Source organism: Petromyzon marinus, chromosome 38 (genome assembly GCF_048934315.1).
Source record: "Petromyzon marinus isolate PM22_M1 ecotype Great Lakes invasive population chromosome 38, UKy_Petmar_22M1.pri1.0, whole genome shotgun sequence".
In the NCBI taxonomy this organism is placed as follows: Eukaryota; Metazoa; Chordata; class Hyperoartia; order Petromyzontiformes; family Petromyzontidae; genus Petromyzon; species Petromyzon marinus.
In genome coordinates this window covers 6,044,518-6,060,790 of record NC_133704.1, presented here as the reverse complement: position 1 = coordinate 6,060,790, position 16,273 = coordinate 6,044,518, and the positions used below count along the sequence as shown (strand labels likewise).

Here is a 16,273-nt window from a genome sequence, read left to right as displayed (position 1 = left end):
AAAGCCACCAAATGATCTACAACACGGCCAGCGTAGTGAAGTATGGTCAAACAACGGCCACGGCCACTGACACACACCGCTCGCGTCCGGCGTACCTTGACCCTGTGGCCGTTGTTCGATCTCCCGTCGCGGCAGCAGAAACAATGAGCGAGTTTTAAACGGAACTCTACCCCCGCCCCCACCGCTTCTGTCCACCCAGCAGTGTCAATGGGTTACACGTCAGTGTTCTTTACTCACGTGCAGAGGGGGGCCACTTTCGCCGATACGACATCGCCAGTGTGAGGGCTGTCACACGTTTGAAACCGTTGGGGGTTTGACAGCAGCACGAATTTGATGATGATGATGATGCTGGGGCGGTGTTGTCACCATTCGTGTATTGTTGGGGGCTGCACTAAAGGCCACGAAGAGGCTGGCAGTGGCCCACGGGCCTTGCAATGAAGACTACTGGGTTACACCTTCGTTAGTCTATGATCAGCGGGTCGCGTGTGGCGAGGTATTAACTACCTCGCCTGGCATGCAGGAGGTCGTCGACGGCTCTTGTATATTTGGAGTTTGCAGATCTCTCTTCCCGTGGTCGCATGAAATCTTTCTCATCCGGTTTTTCATATCCACATATATTCACTGAATAAGCCAGCTAACTTCCTTGAGCTATCATTTGTGGCCAGGTCGTTTCTGAAAAATAGCTACACAGCTCAGTGGGCCTAACATGGTAAAATGAAACCATCGTTTAGTTTGTTTACGTATGGTGGGGTACGGCGTGGGGAACTCCCATCTCTTCCCAGCCATCTGCCAGCTTGGACGAAAAAATGACCATGTATCCTCCTCTGGGAAGGGCTTCCACTCCGATGGAGGCGGCCTTCCGTCAGCGTTGAGCGTGAGCAGGGAATTTCAGGGGCCGCGCCTTTTTACCATCTTTAACTTTTGGCAGGATGAAAAAAAAATCCAAAACGGGGGGGGGGGGCTACTTTTACCGGCAGCACACTCCGTATTTCATTCCGCGGGCGTAGCATCCGTAAATATTGGTTGTCTTGCCCACAGTGAAATATGGGCCAAAAATGCCCTTCCATAAACTTGGCAATGTGCCAAGCCCCCAATCCTCCCCCCCCCGCCCTCCGCGTGTGGGAGTTATGCGGACCACGTTTTCGCATAAGTCACCGCGTGATAGTTTTGACAAATGATAAAAGTGCCTGCGTACGAATGGGCCGCGTGTCGTGTGTGGAACGGCGTAATTGTAAGCGGAGGAGAACGCAATGCTGAAGGAGTTCCTAACTGTGCGGAGTAAAAACTATTAAACGAAAGTAGATTTTCATTTCGCCCGGTAAGCCCACTGAGCTATACAGCTCCTTTTCAGAAGAGACCTGGCCACAGCTCTTAGCTTAACAAAGCGGCTTATCACGTGGAAATTTATAGCAGCCAAATACTCTAAAAAAAAACGCACGGTGATTCAAACACGCGGAGGGAAAAAAAGTCCGAGGAGGACCCGGAGAAAAATCCACGCGACCACGTTGAGAACATGCAAACTCCAAATATACAGGCGTCAGGGTCGGGATCGAACCCATGACATCCTCTATATACCGGGCGAAGTCGTTAACAGCTTGGGACTCATTGAAGCAAGCGCGTGCTAAGGCGAACGTGACGAAGGCGCGCACACATGTTTCCCACGCGTTTAGATTGTTTAGGTGATTTGGCTGCTGTACATTTCCACGTGATAACAAGGCCTCTTTGTCGAGCAATCGCTTGTTGCCAGGTCGCGTCTGAAAAAAAAAACAAGCTCACAGCTCAGTGGACTTTTACTAGGCAGAATAAAAAATGAGTTTAGTTTTAATCTTGATTTGAAGCTTTCGTAAACTGCAGGAATCCAAATTCTTTGGTTCTTTCGGTAAAGTCACGTAGGTATTTTATTCTAGTTTATACCTACGTGACTTTACCGAAAGAACCAAAGAGTTTAGTTTCATATGTATATTTTTGTCAGTGATTTCCTTACGTTTAATTTGCATTAATATCGTGTTTTTGTTGTTGTTTGTTGTCGTAACGTTCTGATCTGCCCCGACTGGACATCTGTAAGAAAAGAAAAAGCTTTGTAGCTCATCGGATTTCTCCAGTATAAATATTCAGATTTCTTTTTCAAGTCAGCGTTTTAAATGCCCTCCGAGTCCTTACTTCAGCATCAGAATATTTATTTACACTGGAGGAATCCGATGAGCTATAAAGCTCTGTTTCATAGATGTTCAATAGTAACAGACGTCCAGTTCTTATTAGTCCGGCCGATGGCGACGTGGAATCGCACCTGGCGGCTTAGGGGACTTTATTTACATCCGAGCGCACGTGGCAAAAGCGTCTCGTGCCTTTGCTTGCCGAGAAGTCCATTTGTGGGCTCGTGTTGTGGATCAAACAGCGCACTTCACAACTTCAATAAGTGTCCCCTCGTAGCTAATTGATTATCTCCCTTGATCGATTCGATTTTCTGTACGCATGTATGTGTATATGCGTGTGTGTGTGTGTATGCATGGGGAGCGGTAGCGCGCTGCGCTCTGAAACCCAGCTGACCCGAGTTCGATCCCCGCTCGCGGCCAACACCGGTGACGATTATCTGCACCGGTCCTGGGCCTCCCCTAGGTCCACTCGGTCCCAAATGAGTACCTGGTGCGGTAAAAACATTGCGACTGGGGGGAACGGGCATGGTGCTGGCCACCCACCCCCCACCCCCCCCGTGTTACGTGCCGGCCTTCATAGGTGCTCGCTAACAGCACTTGCCTCAACGGTCTGTTAAAGGCTATCCGGGGGCTCTTTGTCTTTGTGTGCAGCCTCCAACAATACCCCTTGCAGGCGGTGTGGTCGTCCCTCACACTGACGATGTCTTCTCGGCGAACGTGCCACCCCCACCCCCGCCCCCCTTTGAAAATGAGTGAAGAACACTGCCGTAGACCTCACACCGTACGCGTGACCACCCGGTTTTAAATCACGGATATATCTGCGGGTGCCGGCTCGGCGCTTTGACCTCTTGACCTCTGAGCCAGCCGGCCGCACCTCTACGGCTCGCTCAAAAGTGACCGGATCAAGTAAAGAAAAAGTTCTAGTTGGTTGCCTTTTGTTGTATGCATAATGTATCAGTGAGCAGTGCAAGCTGCCATCTTTTTCATGTATTACACGCGTTGAAACTTTGTTTTTTTTTAATAGAAACCACAGCCTTCACCAGCGGAACATTTGGGAAAACGTTCGGTACTTTGCCAGGCAATACTTCTCTGGAGCAGAAAACAGATTACACGAAAGGTAAATACTTTTTAAAAACTATTTTGCGCGCGTGAAACAAAAAAAAAAGCTACTTCTGCTTCCATGAGCCATGAATTCCACGGTGCTTAGATGCGTTACCGTGCGTTTCATTTGTTTAGCGAACGATCAATAAAGCTGGCAGACTCTCCGCGCGACGCTCCCTTTGAAAACGGCTCCAGATCCCTCCCGCCGCAGCTGCCACTGCCCCCCCCTTCCCCTCCACCCCGTCGCTCGAAGGGGGCAGCCCTGCAACTGCGTGCTCGCGCTGCTGCTGCTGCTGACGGTCTTCGGTGGCGCTTCCAAGCACCGACACGGAATGGGGGAGGCTCGCCTTCATCCAGCAGTGGATTAGCAAAGGTTTTATTTTATTTTTTTCTGACACTTATTTTAAAAAAAAATTCACGACGCAAAACAAGACGGAAACGATTGAAAACGACACGGGACCAAACGGGGGTCCACGTTTGCGATCGTGGAATCGCGACGATTCATCCATACTTGTCATCATCCCCAGTACTTCTCACGAAAATCATCATCATCGTCGTCTTCTTTCCCGGTACGCGAACAGGGACGAAGCCCGTTCCAAATCAACGCCCCGATGTGGTGCATCGATAATAATCTACTGGAAGACTGTGCAGGCCACGTCCATGGCGGGCGCGCATGTGATGGTGGCGCGTGCTCCTCGCACTATTATTAGATCCGCACCACGCCGACCCCAATCGCGATACCTTTCCACCAACCGATGGACGCCGTCGTGCAGCGCGATACCCTCCGATCGATGCTAGGGACATCAAATACTTCCTAATTACACTGCAGCACAAGAAGGGTTCTCTTATTGGGGACGTAATTTTTGTTTCCCTGCTTTAATAGAGCCCCGTTAGCGGCACGTTTTTTTATTGTTATCCTGCTTACGACGGCTTTCAATCCCGGTCCTGTTTTTTTTTTTTCCCCGAGACGTTTTAAAGGAGTAATCCTCGCCCACGGCTTTATGCGAGAGAGCGTCGGTGTCGGATTCGAGAGTTAAGCAGCACAATTGAAGAGGTGTTTAGTAACGAACATTTAGAAAATCAATTCATTGATTGAGACGCTGGAGGTTAAGTCATGTAATTCAGTGTGCATCTGCATTGACTGCAGGGGTCTACATTTTCCCAATGTCACACGGAGCAACTCTATACTTATAAGGGGTTCTATAAATGAGATTTCCTACATAACACCGCCGTGGAATTTGATATCCTCAAATGAGTTGTTGCTAAATTTACAATGGATTAAAATTAAATAAAATGCAAATATAAAGGGATTGCTGTGTAAACCTCTAAACATGTGTCACAGATGCGGCGGCGCAGTGAACAGCACAATGCGTCATGAACCCAGTGACACGAGTTCAGGCCACTTTTGACGTCACCCGTTAAGGGCGACGTCAAAAGTTGTTGACTCGCCCGTGCCAGAGGCATGAGCAGGTGCCTGGACCCCGAGGCGAGAAATCATTTCGAACTTTGGCACCCCGAGTGTGCCCGCGTCAAGAAAGAATTTCAAACCAATGACTTACGAGCCACTTTAATGAACGCGCGTACGTGACTTGACAGGTGCAGGGAAATCACGAAACAGGCCCCCCACAAATGTGCTTGTGCCACTTGCAGGCAAGTTCAGTGCAATCTTGCAATTGCACAAAACGACTTTTTTTCGGGCTCCTCTTGCGTCCGACCGCCGCCGCCGCTTAGCTCCGAGCTGTCCTCCGCGCCCATCCGGCCGCCCGGCTCCAAGCGCGCGGTGGGGGGGCGGCCCCAGAGCCGGACTCCGGCGGCGCGGAGCCGAGCGCCACCTCGGCTCTGCGCTGCGACGCTTGCGCGCCCGAGCCGGACTCCTTCACGCAGCCGCAGTCCCGCACGCAAGGCCGCGCCGTCGCCTCCTCCGCCGTCGCCGTCAGCGTCGTCACCTCGGCAGGACTGCCGCCCTTCGCGGCCTCGCGCTGCGACGGCACGAACGGAGACGAACGAAATCCCGCGGGGGTCAAGGTCAAAAGAGGTCACCGGCGACAGCGCCGAAGGGTGCAAAGCCGTCTCGTCGTCGTGGTACGCGGGCGACGGGAGCGGACCTTCGAGTCTTCCGCGCATTGTCTCCCGATCTGGCTCCCGGAAGAAGCTCGGGATGTGAACATTTAGTTATGCTGGAAGAATCCGATGAGCTATGAAGCTCTTTTTCACCGATGTCCAGTAGGGGTGGGTCAGAAGGTTACAACAACAAACAATACAAAAACACGACCCGAGTGCAAAGTATAGGAAATGTAAAAAAAAAATAACTTAAAAAAATATATATACACATTTTTTTTTACTGTTTTTTTATCTTACCAGGTAAAGCCCACCGAGCCATTAACTTACTTTTCGGAGGCCACAAATTACCCCTCATCAAAGTGGCTTATCGCGTGGAAATGCATAGCTCCCGGCAGGCGGAGCGAAACGTCGGTCAGAGCGCCGAACGAGTCGCGGTGAAGGATTCGTCTGGTAGTGGCGGGTAAAGGAAGCTCTGGCCGACGGTTTGTGAGTCTCAAAACGTGGAGCAGCTTCCAGGCGCTCGATGTCTCTCCAGCAGAGAGAAAGGGGGCAACTCGCTCCAAAGAAACTACTGTATTTGTTGAACAAGAGCATTCTGCTACATTATTAATTTTTATTATGATTACCGCGCTTGTTTAACCGAGGGAAGCCTTGCGGAGTCTCAAGACTCGTTTTCTGGAGGGTCCTGCGAACAGGGGGGCGATTTTGCCGTGTGCAAACCCAAAAGAGTAATCTACAGGTAGTCTTTCAGCACTGGCAAATCCCAACTAAACTAAAACCTCAACTATTTTATTTTCATTTTACCAGGTAAAACCCACTGAGCCACGCAGATTTTTTTTCGGAAGCGATTTCGGCCACAAACGATAGCTGATCATCACGTGGACATTCATCAGCAGCCAGATACTTTGAAATGTGGAGGGAAAAACCGGAGGACCCGGAGATAAATCCACGCAACCACGGGGAGAGAGGCATGCAAACTCCAAATATACAGGTGTCAGGGTCGAGATTGAACCCACAATCTCCTGTATACCAGGCGAGGCAGTAAATATCTCGCCACCGTGGTGCTAACGTCCACCATGGAGATGGAGCGATGGAATCTGGTGCTGTGCAGGTGCCACACGCATGAATGTAAATGCGAGACGGCCTGGGAGGCCTTCCTCCAGCAGTGGATTTCGATTCTACTCTTGCGTGTGACAATGTGCTCAGGAGGTCGATGCCAGCACATGACGAGAAGGCTTTAGGAGAGAGTTCTCGTCGTGTTGCTGTTCCTCCTCCTCTTTGGAAAAGTGCAGACTACAGTGATTTACTAACTGGTCCACAGTTTGGTTTGCATAGTCACAATCGCACGAATGTGGTTGCTCTTTAATGCATCTCTATGGGTCTCTATATATCTGAACGTTTATCTATGGGTCTCTGTGTCTCTACCAGTCTCTGTGTGTCTCCATGGGTTGACTAAACGATCCACAGTTTGGGTTGCATGGCAAAGTGTTGCACTGCTGTGGATCGTGTCTTCAATTTTCCATCCGTCTGGGAGATGTGCGCACCGGCCTGGTGACGTTCTGGCGTCGCTGCCTTACCAGTCTGCAGCGGCGACGCACACACGCTCGCGTGAAGGTTGACGATATCGCGAGGCAGGTTAAAAACACCGGGCGAAGCGATTTGAATTTGTCCATGACTGCCACCCACACAGTTTATGAGTTCATAGCAAGCGGCAAGAAATACTGTAACGGGGGGGGGGGGGGGTAGGCACAGAGGCTAGGAGCCACCGCATTCAAAATTCAGTTTTCATTCCACCTCTGAGAAGCAGATGACAAAAGAACACTCTTGTCAACATCTGGGGTCCTGCACCAAGTTCTTACCACTGTGCACTCGACAGAATTCAACGAGCAGCACAGTCGTGGTTTATTGACGGTCCGGCACTCATTCGGTCACCGGCCGTCACTCGCCTCCCCACCACTCTCCTATCGCTGTTGCCACTGTTTACTGTTCACGTGGAACTTCGCTCGTCAACTCCTCGACCCGTGTTTTTCGTCGCCATCCACACTGCGTTCAACCATCATTACCGTAGGTCACAGTAACATACTCGCTCACACTCACTCACTGACCCACGCACTCACTCACCCACTCATTTACTCACCCATTTACTTACCCATTGACTTACCCACCCACCCACTCATTCATTCACCCACTCAGTAATCCATGCACTCACTCACCCACTCACCCATTTACTCACCCACCCACTCACACAACTCGCTCATTCACTCACTCACCCATGCACTCACCGACCCACTCACAACTCACTCAGCTCGACTTTGGAATTCCCTCCCATCGCCTTGTTCCCCAAGCTCTCACAAAACCTTGCTCACTTAAAAAAAAAAGCGTTAACTCTGCAACTCTTACGACTTTTAACGGAGCTGTTTGTTGCTGGCCGCTTGGCATTATGGCCCTTTGGGCCCTGTGTGCAGCGAGTGTGATTATGAAAAGAAAGAAGGAATAACAACACCAACAACAGCAGCAGCAGCAGCAGCAACATGTCACGTGCATCTCACTTCAATTACAGAATTAAACGGCCGACCAAGAAACATGTTCGCTCTTCATGCTCCGAGTGCCCTAGACTTATTTCGCAATGCAACAGATTCCACAAATGAAATATTTCACTTCGCCCTGTGGCATCTGTGTCCCTTCAAAAGTCATGAATTTTGAGCGGCGTTGCTCCACTGGCTACGCTCATTATCTCCTGACCCGCCAAGCGACGATTTCGCATTAAATCAAAGTGACGGGGAGCAGATGTCAAAATCGGCAGGCATGATGGCGCGTTGAAACCAATTCCCAAATATCAGAGCCCTAAAAAAAATAAAGTATTTAGAGAAGACGGTCGAGTGTAATTTTTTTTTATTTTTTTTTGTCTGCGTTGGCGCGCGCGTGTGTTGGTGGGGAGGGAGGAGCGGTTCGATGTATTTATTAGTTTATGTATTGTTACTATTAGTGTCCCCCATGCCTTGCTTGCGCCAATGAGTCAAAGGCGAGTGGTGGAATTAACTCCTCTCCCTTTGCCCTCGCGTGAAGTGACGGCTCCCAGTGTCAGCACCGCGGACAGCAGCTCCAGGCGGTGACGTGGGCCTAACGCTGGCTGCAGAGGTTCACGGTTTAAATCCAGTGGCCACCCCCGATTATTACTGCCGGTGTGATTATAATAATAACCACAAAACTATCACTGTGGAAGTTAAAGAAGAGCCGTGGTGGCGAGATGTTAACAACCTCGTCTGATATAGAGGAGGTCGTGGGTTCGATCCCGACCCTGCCACCTGTTGTAATATTTGCAGTTTGCATGTTCTCCCCGTGGTCATGTGGATTTCTCTCTGGGTCCTCCGGTTTCCCCCTCCATGTTTAGAATCAACACGCGTTTACAGGATTTGGCGACTATACATTTCCAAATGATAAGCCACCTCGTTGAGCTATAATTTGTGACCAGGTCCCTTATAAAAAATATATCTATATAGCTCAGTGGACCTTACTGGGGGAAAATAAAAATACAGTAAAACCTTGGATTGCGAGCATAATTCGTTTCGGAAACGTGTTTGTAATCCAAAGCACTCGTATATCAAAGCACTCGTATATCAGTTGTGATCACGTGACGCTCGGTAGACAAAGCGTATACATACTACTCGTATTGCAAGACCTTGCTCGTTTATCAAATTAATATTTATTAAAAAAAATTGCTCGTCTTGCAAAACACTCGCAGACCAAGTTACTCGCAATGCAAGGTTTTACTGTAGTTACATTTTAATCGTTTAGTTTAAAGATCCCCTGACGTAATTCGTAGGCGTAAGTCCATTGCGTGCCGGTGTCAGGGTTCAAACAGTCTGGAAACTCAGCGAGAGATGTTCCCGGCGATATTGACGATAAAAAAAATGAAGAAATATAGAAAGGAAACATAATCTGGTATCCATGAGGCACTGCCGTCGTGCCAATGAATACTGCATTACATCTTCACCACCCCTGCCACCCTCTAATCATACTTCAGCATGGATTTTTGTTTTGCTCCACCGTGAGCTGACGAGCCGTGTTCACAAAGCACGCAGTGCACAGGCCGACGGTGCTGATGATGGGCTGTGCTTGGGTGGTGGGGGGGGGGGGGTGGTGGAGGTGGAATCACTGAGGCCCCTGTCCTGCTTCAGCAAAAATTAAATTTGCCAACTGAGCAAAAACAAATCTGAGAAACATAATTACTTTTAGAAAATTGATTGTTGTGCTTGGCAACGGTGCAGCTCTCTGCGATTGCCGGTTCATGCCACTGTCTGGGAGGAGCTGGGAGCCACCGCACCTCCCGATTATCACGGTTGGCTACGTACGGCGCGGAAGAAGTTCAACATACATACAACCCACCACAAGAGACCGACCTGCTGATCACAGACTAACTCTGGTGCACGCATTTATACAACTGAATGGACAGTTACAGCAGTCGGGGCTGTGGGCGGGGGGGGGGGTGGTGGCAGGGAGTGGAGGGGGGTGAGATTTAAGAAACGTGGCAGAGCGCCAACAAACAAAGCGTCAAGCGGTTCAACATCATGATTCGTGGCGGACGATGCGGATAATCGACGCACATATGGAAAATAACAAACTGTCCGGAGGTGTGCGGCGGAGACCGTGGTCACTCAGAACAGAAGAGAACTGCGGAACTCGTGACGACTCGACGTCCCCATTCACCAACACGAGGAGGAGGAGGCATCGTGACGGCAGCGATGCGCACCAACCGCTCCCGCTACTTGTGACTCCGCTGCTGTACATTTCCATGTGATGAGCCACTTTGTTGAGCTATAATTTGTGGCCAGGTCGCTTCTGAAAACTAAGTTAATGCCTCAGTGGGCTTTACCTGCTAAGATAAAAATAGTAGCATTTTTTTGGTATGTATTTTTTGAAAGTTATTTTTTTACATTTCCTATACTTTGCACTCTGGTCGTGTTTTTGTATTCTGTGTTGTTGTAAAGTTCTGGCCCGCCCCTGCTGGACATCTGTGAAAAAGAGCTTCATAGCTCATCGGATTCCTCCAGTATAAATACACATTCTGATCCCGTACCTGGCTTCAACCGGCTCAACGTAAAATTATAGTTGTCGATCTACGCCAACATTAGCCACACGAAAGCGGATCACATTTCCAAACAAAAAACAAAATAGAATTTGTTAAGTGTGTTTTTATACTGGGAAATAAACACGAGGTTGTCGGACTTGGCGTGGGTTTCATCATCAATCCTAGCCGTGACCTTGGCTTTTCTGCACTGCTAAGCAGAGTGGATCCCTGTTTTTTTTTACCAACAAGGGAGTTGGGGACTGGGGGGTCTGCCAAGATTTTGGTCGTTTGAGCAAATTATACTGTACATTTGTCAATGCCGCCTTTGGCCCGGGGTCTGACAATTTAAAATAAAACCAATTCTAATTATTGTACGACAAGAACGGTTTGTTACAAACATTTTTTGTGTGAAATGCGTTTTCGCTAGGGAGTCCCAACTTGCAATGCGGTTGTATTCACAAGCGGAGTTAATCAACTCGTCTTCACGCCAAGGCAGTCTTCCCAAAGTGTCTGTTGTAAACGTTGAATAACTTACGATTTCCTTCGAACGTGAAAGCTAGTGTAAGGATAAGTGACGAATCATCTATCACGATCCACTTTTACGCCTGTGATACCGGCATAAAATCCATACGTGTAAACCAATTACTTACAATCTGTGCAAATTGTATGCTAATTATATGCTGTTACATTTGGGCTAATGGCCAGAACATTTGCGTACATTTGCTAACCTTTCCTGTACTTCGCACTCATGTCATGTTTTTGTATTGTTTGTTGTTGTAACGTTCTGACCCGCCCCCTAGGGGACATCTGCGAAAAAGAGCTTCATAGCTCATCAGGGTTCATACAGTATAAATCTCTGCCCTGATTCTCATCAAAGTGTACGCAAGTGTACAAACGGGTTGGAAATGAGAGATGAGAAACGATGCAAACGAGCATTGATGAAGGTTTTTGTTTGGGCGAGACTGAGTAAATACGAATGTGCCGTTAACTCACCACCACCCGACACAGCCAATCAGTAAGGTGTGTCACTTGAAAAAAATAACGTGCCAATGAGTTACTACTTCAGCACAACCGGTTTGTTGGGCAGTAAACTCACGACATCTACAATCTGAGTACGGAATTTTGCTGGCAATTACAACCAGCTTCATCAGGCGATTTTGGCAGAATTGTCCCGATGGATATTGATTCGCGAAAGCCTACGCGTTAAACTGACACAAAGAAGACGGTAAAATAAAATGAGACGAGGAATTAACGATTTTTGAATTGACAATTCATTGCGGGGGGGGGGGGGGTGACGACTAACAGTTGTCACGTGCCAATTACTCATAATCACCATCGCCGTCAGTCATCATCAATCATCATTATTATTCCACTGCTGAATGAAGGCCTCCTCCAAAGCGTCGCCGTCTCTCACGGCTTTGCAGCGACACAATCCGCCCGGCACCTGCGCAGGAGCTCATTTCATTGCTCCATCTCCTTGGTGTGGCGTCCTCTTGGACGCAGATCAGTCCCTCCAACATTTATTATTATTCGGGTAGTTCGTATGGATGGATGTTGAACTTTTTTCGCACCGTACTTTGCCATCAATGCTAATCGGAGGTGCGGGGGCGGCGGGGGGGGGGGAAGGACAACAAACTGAACACAAAAAACAGTTCTAAAGAAATGGGTTTTCAATCTAGATTTAAAGTAGCCTCGATGAGTGTCACGACTCAGTGTCAGGAGGGTCTTGCCAACTTTTCACAGTGGGGGGGGGCAATGATCGCTATGTAGATTCCAAACGAGTCGCTATTTTATCACCACCAATGACAAACTCAGCCTGGTAAAATGTCTTTAATGGAAAGATGAATACGAACGAGCGTGCGGTCCATTTCCCCGAGAATTTGTTCTACAAGACAAAGCCGTGCGTACACGCGTGATAACAACCATGCCCTTGGCCATATAACAATGGCATGGCGGCGATTGCTTCGCAAATTGACGTCACAGCTGAAACATGGTCAATCGCGCTTCCAAGTCGCGCGCGCGTGTGTGTGTGTATAAGTAATTTAATCCACACATAATTAAATATGTTTCAGTCTTGCAGCCTATCGGCAATCCAGAACAAAATGTGATTTCGCCATAATACAACACCTCCCGCCTGCTTCGCCCACGGTGACGTCAAGGGTGGGCCGCTGTGTGCCAGCGGCGCCAGGGTCCGAATCTGAAGGTGCCCTCTTTGAGCGAGGATTTTCGCCTGGTCTCCTGCACCGCCCAATCATGTTGGAAGAGGTGGGGGGTACCCACATTTTATCCCCCACCAGACTTGCACCGGCCGATCGACCGAGTGGACAGACTGGCACGCGCGCCGGGAGAGATCGAGCCGTAACGGCGACCTCTGACCTGCGAGTCCGGTGCGCGCCGACCACAACACCGCGGCGGCGGCGGCAGCATCCCAATCAGAGCGCGATTGTAACGAGAGTCGAAACGACGAAGGGCAGCCGTGGAAGGCGCCGTCCCCAACACAGCGCGACCCCGCCGCTCGGCACGGAAGCGAACCCTCTCTCACATTCGCCGCCACCGCAACCCTCCCGCTCCCGACGATCGACGAGGGGGAGGGTGGTGGTGGTGGTGGTGGCGAGGGGTTTGGGAGCAGAGGCTGTGCCACAGGCCGGTTGTGCTCACCTCACCAAACCTCATTGCCGAAAGTGGTGAAGTATGGACGAAAACAACCACCCCCCCCCCCCCCCCCCAAACGATGACCTGTCACTTTATCACCATGCCACCCTTAGCAGTGATAATAAAAAACAACAACAATATACAGCCGTTTGGCAATTCACTGCTGGGTGCAGGCCTCCCCATGTCGTGTCAGTAGGGGGTTGTTGGGCTATAATTTACCGTGCTGGTCAGTGTCGGTTGTGGACTGACTTGGTGAGTTGGGGCTTCAGATATCATTCTAAACTAAAAACGATACTTTTCAATTTTATTTTACCAGGTAAGTCCCATTGAGCTATGTAGCTCTATATCAAAAAGCGACCTGGCCACAAATGATATCTCAACGAAGAGGCTTTATAGCAGCCGAATACTCTAAAATGCACGTGGATCATAAATGTGGAGGGAAAAACTTGAGGACCCGGAGAAGAATCCACGCGACCACGAGAGAGGGACACGGAAACTCCAAATAATCAGCAGGCATCACAGGGTTGGGATCGAACCCACGCCCTCCTGCATACCAGGTGAGGTAGTCAACATCTCGCCACCGTGGTGCCACTGATGTTAGCCGTGGCAGAGAAGCAAGTCGAGGGTCCGGGCGAGTTTATAGCGTGCCGTGTGAACCGCTGTGCCACCGCGCCACACCAACAAAGCAGGAATGGAAAATTCAAAAGTTGGCAGCAGCAGGTTGGCCCGCTGGCTGCAAGAGAGAAAAACGAATTTTCTCTCACGTTCAAGATAAGAGTAAAACGTAGCAGATGAGATTTTTGATAAACGTCGCTGTTGTTTTAACGAACGCGCGTGCCTCCTGCGTTTCCGTTTGAATTATCCCACACGAATCTTGACGTATGGATGAGCAACGTGGACAGTGGCAAAGGAAATGGAACAAGAGCTGGCGAGTGCACAAAGCAGCGCGGAGACAAAAGGTGCACGCTGGGAATTACGCCAAGAGACAGGAAAGAGCACCGCATGGATCAGGGAACACAAATGCCAATCACAGACAATGCGTTGACTGTTTATGTATTTATGTTGAACTTCTTTCGCACGGTACGTAGCCAACCGTGCGAATCGGAGGACGACAAACTGAACGTAAAAAAAAAAGCAGTTCTAAAGAAATTCGGTTTCCATCGAGGTTTAAAAGTGCACACAGCTCCGAGTGGCTTCCTGATATCGGAAGGAAGAGCGTTCCAGGCGGCCGCAGAAGGGCATCTGAAAGTGCGCGATGCGGTGACCGTCTTTATTCGACGGTCAGCCCAAAAGCCGCTGTGAGATGACCGGAGTTTGCGTGATGATGGCTTACGATCCTTGACGAGATCAGCAAGGTATTGTGGTTCATTTGTGACAGGCGCTTTGTGCGTAATGAGTGCGACCTTACATAAAAGTAAGTAGGTTTTGGCTCGAACACATCGCAAGAGCTCACTGGATGACAACAACTGGCAACAGCAAGGCAGCCAAAGGAGGAAAGCGTTCCGGAGAGGGCGACCACCGCCGCAGAGATGAAGTGATGAGATCAGCTTACGTGCAGGAGCGAGTTGGGATTGTGGCATCGCTGGAGTGTGTGGGATGGTGACGGTGTGGGGAGGCCCTTCATCCAGCAGTGGACAGAAAACAACTGACGACGACGACGCAAATATAAAGTTGCCGTCACCGCTTTCCACGTAAATAAGACGTTTCCTGTTTAAATGACTTTTCCGGCTAATGGCTCGACCAGCCAACTCCGATTGAAGGCTTGCAGAGCTTCGGGCGTTCGCAGCGTTAAGGGAGGCCCTCGTCCAGCAGCGGAATCGGCAAAACTGGCCCGGGCGCGTGCAAGCATCCTCCTCCAAGCCAAAGGGGGAGGCTTTTGATTCCGCACTACGCGCTCGGAATTAATGCGGCGAGGCAATAACCGTAGCCCTTGGTGTTGTGTCTTCTTGGTTAATGTCTCGGGGCCCCAGCAGTGCCGTTTTTGGCCACGCCGCCGCTCCCCCCCCCCCCCAGGAAACGTTGGGGTGATTAAGCATTACCCAGCTCGCACGCTCTGCCCGTCCCCCGTTTGCGCCAGTGGCGGGGGGGGGGGGGGCGGGGGGGGGATGAGGGGGGGGGTGAGAGAAAAAAACACAACGTTCGACAAAAGCGCAGAGTAACGGACAGCGGCAGCGCACTGGACACGCGATCCCAGAGGTCGCCGGTTCGGTTCCATCTCTCGCGGCGGCGACGGCGGCAGTTGAATCGACGGAACGTTTCTTAAATTCCACCCCGCCACGCCGCCCCCGGCACTGTCCACACCCAGCGGTGTCAATGTGTACGTCCAACGGTTCCTTTTAAGGAAGTTTTTTTTTCCCCCGTTGCCCCCCCCCCCAACCCAACCCCCCCCACCCCGCAACCCAACCACCCGATAGCGAGGGAGGGGAGGGTATTATTTTCTGTAGCTCAGCCCCGAAAAAATTTAATCGAGCTGGCGACCTCTGGATCGCAAGTACGGTGACCATTAGCAGCATCCTGCATATAGGATTGCTCCCGGGTAAAAGGACCACAGATTAGCGGATTTCTCGCGACGCTCCAGCAGTATCCAGCTAAAAAAGAGACTCGACCTAATGGCAAGGTGTTAATGTGCGGAATGGATAGCGGGCGGCTTGTGTTACCCCCCTTCGCAAGCAGAAACCCGGCGCTTTTATCCTCAATTAGCGGATCGACCCCCCGCGTCTCCTCGCAGCCAGCCAGCTCACAAGGCGCCACCACCTCCTCGCAGCTCCGCGCACGAGTTGCACTTTTGAGAGCGGCCGTAACTTAAAATAAATTAGCGGGCAAGGGTCGGTCTCGTCGCGTAAACCGTGAAATCAGAGGAAAAAAATTCCGACGCGGTGGTCCAACTGCCTGCGGGTCTTCCCGGAGCAATGCTTTGGGGCAGCGTGCGTCTAAAAAGGCGGTGACTCTCGACGGGAGTTTCCACGGGGCCACGGGCGTTGTGCGGAGGCGGGAGGCGGAGGCGGGGGTGAGAGGGAAGCGGTGCGAGCCCGCGCGACACCGCCGTGCGCTCGCCGAAATCCTCGTTGAACGCGGGCAGCAGATGCCCTCCCGACAAGTGCCCGCGCCGAGCGAGGAATTACCGCGTAGCGCGTTACGGGGGACGGGGGGCCAGAGACGTGAATAAAAACAATGGCAATTCGAATCCCATGGCGGGACAAAGAAGTGAGAGGAGAGGTTTCGTGGCGTCACAGCCAAG

The 16,273-nt window shown here is 50.6% G+C and overlaps 1 protein-coding gene across 2 annotated transcripts in view; it reads right to left on the bottom strand.

Annotated features, from left to right (window-relative positions):
* Positions 1 to 3,152: 3,152 nt before the first annotated feature.
* DPH1 (diphthamide biosynthesis 1) overlaps positions 3,153 to 16,273 on the bottom strand; it is a 121,991-nt gene continuing 108,870 nt past the window's right edge. Inside the window, exon 12 of one of the 2 annotated variants that reach the window (XM_032967819.2) lies at positions 3,153 to 5,233. In XM_032967819.2, coding sequence (XP_032823710.2) covers positions 4,982 to 5,233 — 252 coding nt within the window. In that variant the 3' untranslated portion in view covers positions 3,153 to 4,981. Of the gene's footprint in view, positions 5,234 to 12,197; positions 15,089 to 16,273 lie in introns of those variants that run through there. The other variant, XM_076072594.1, reaches the window with a different exon arrangement.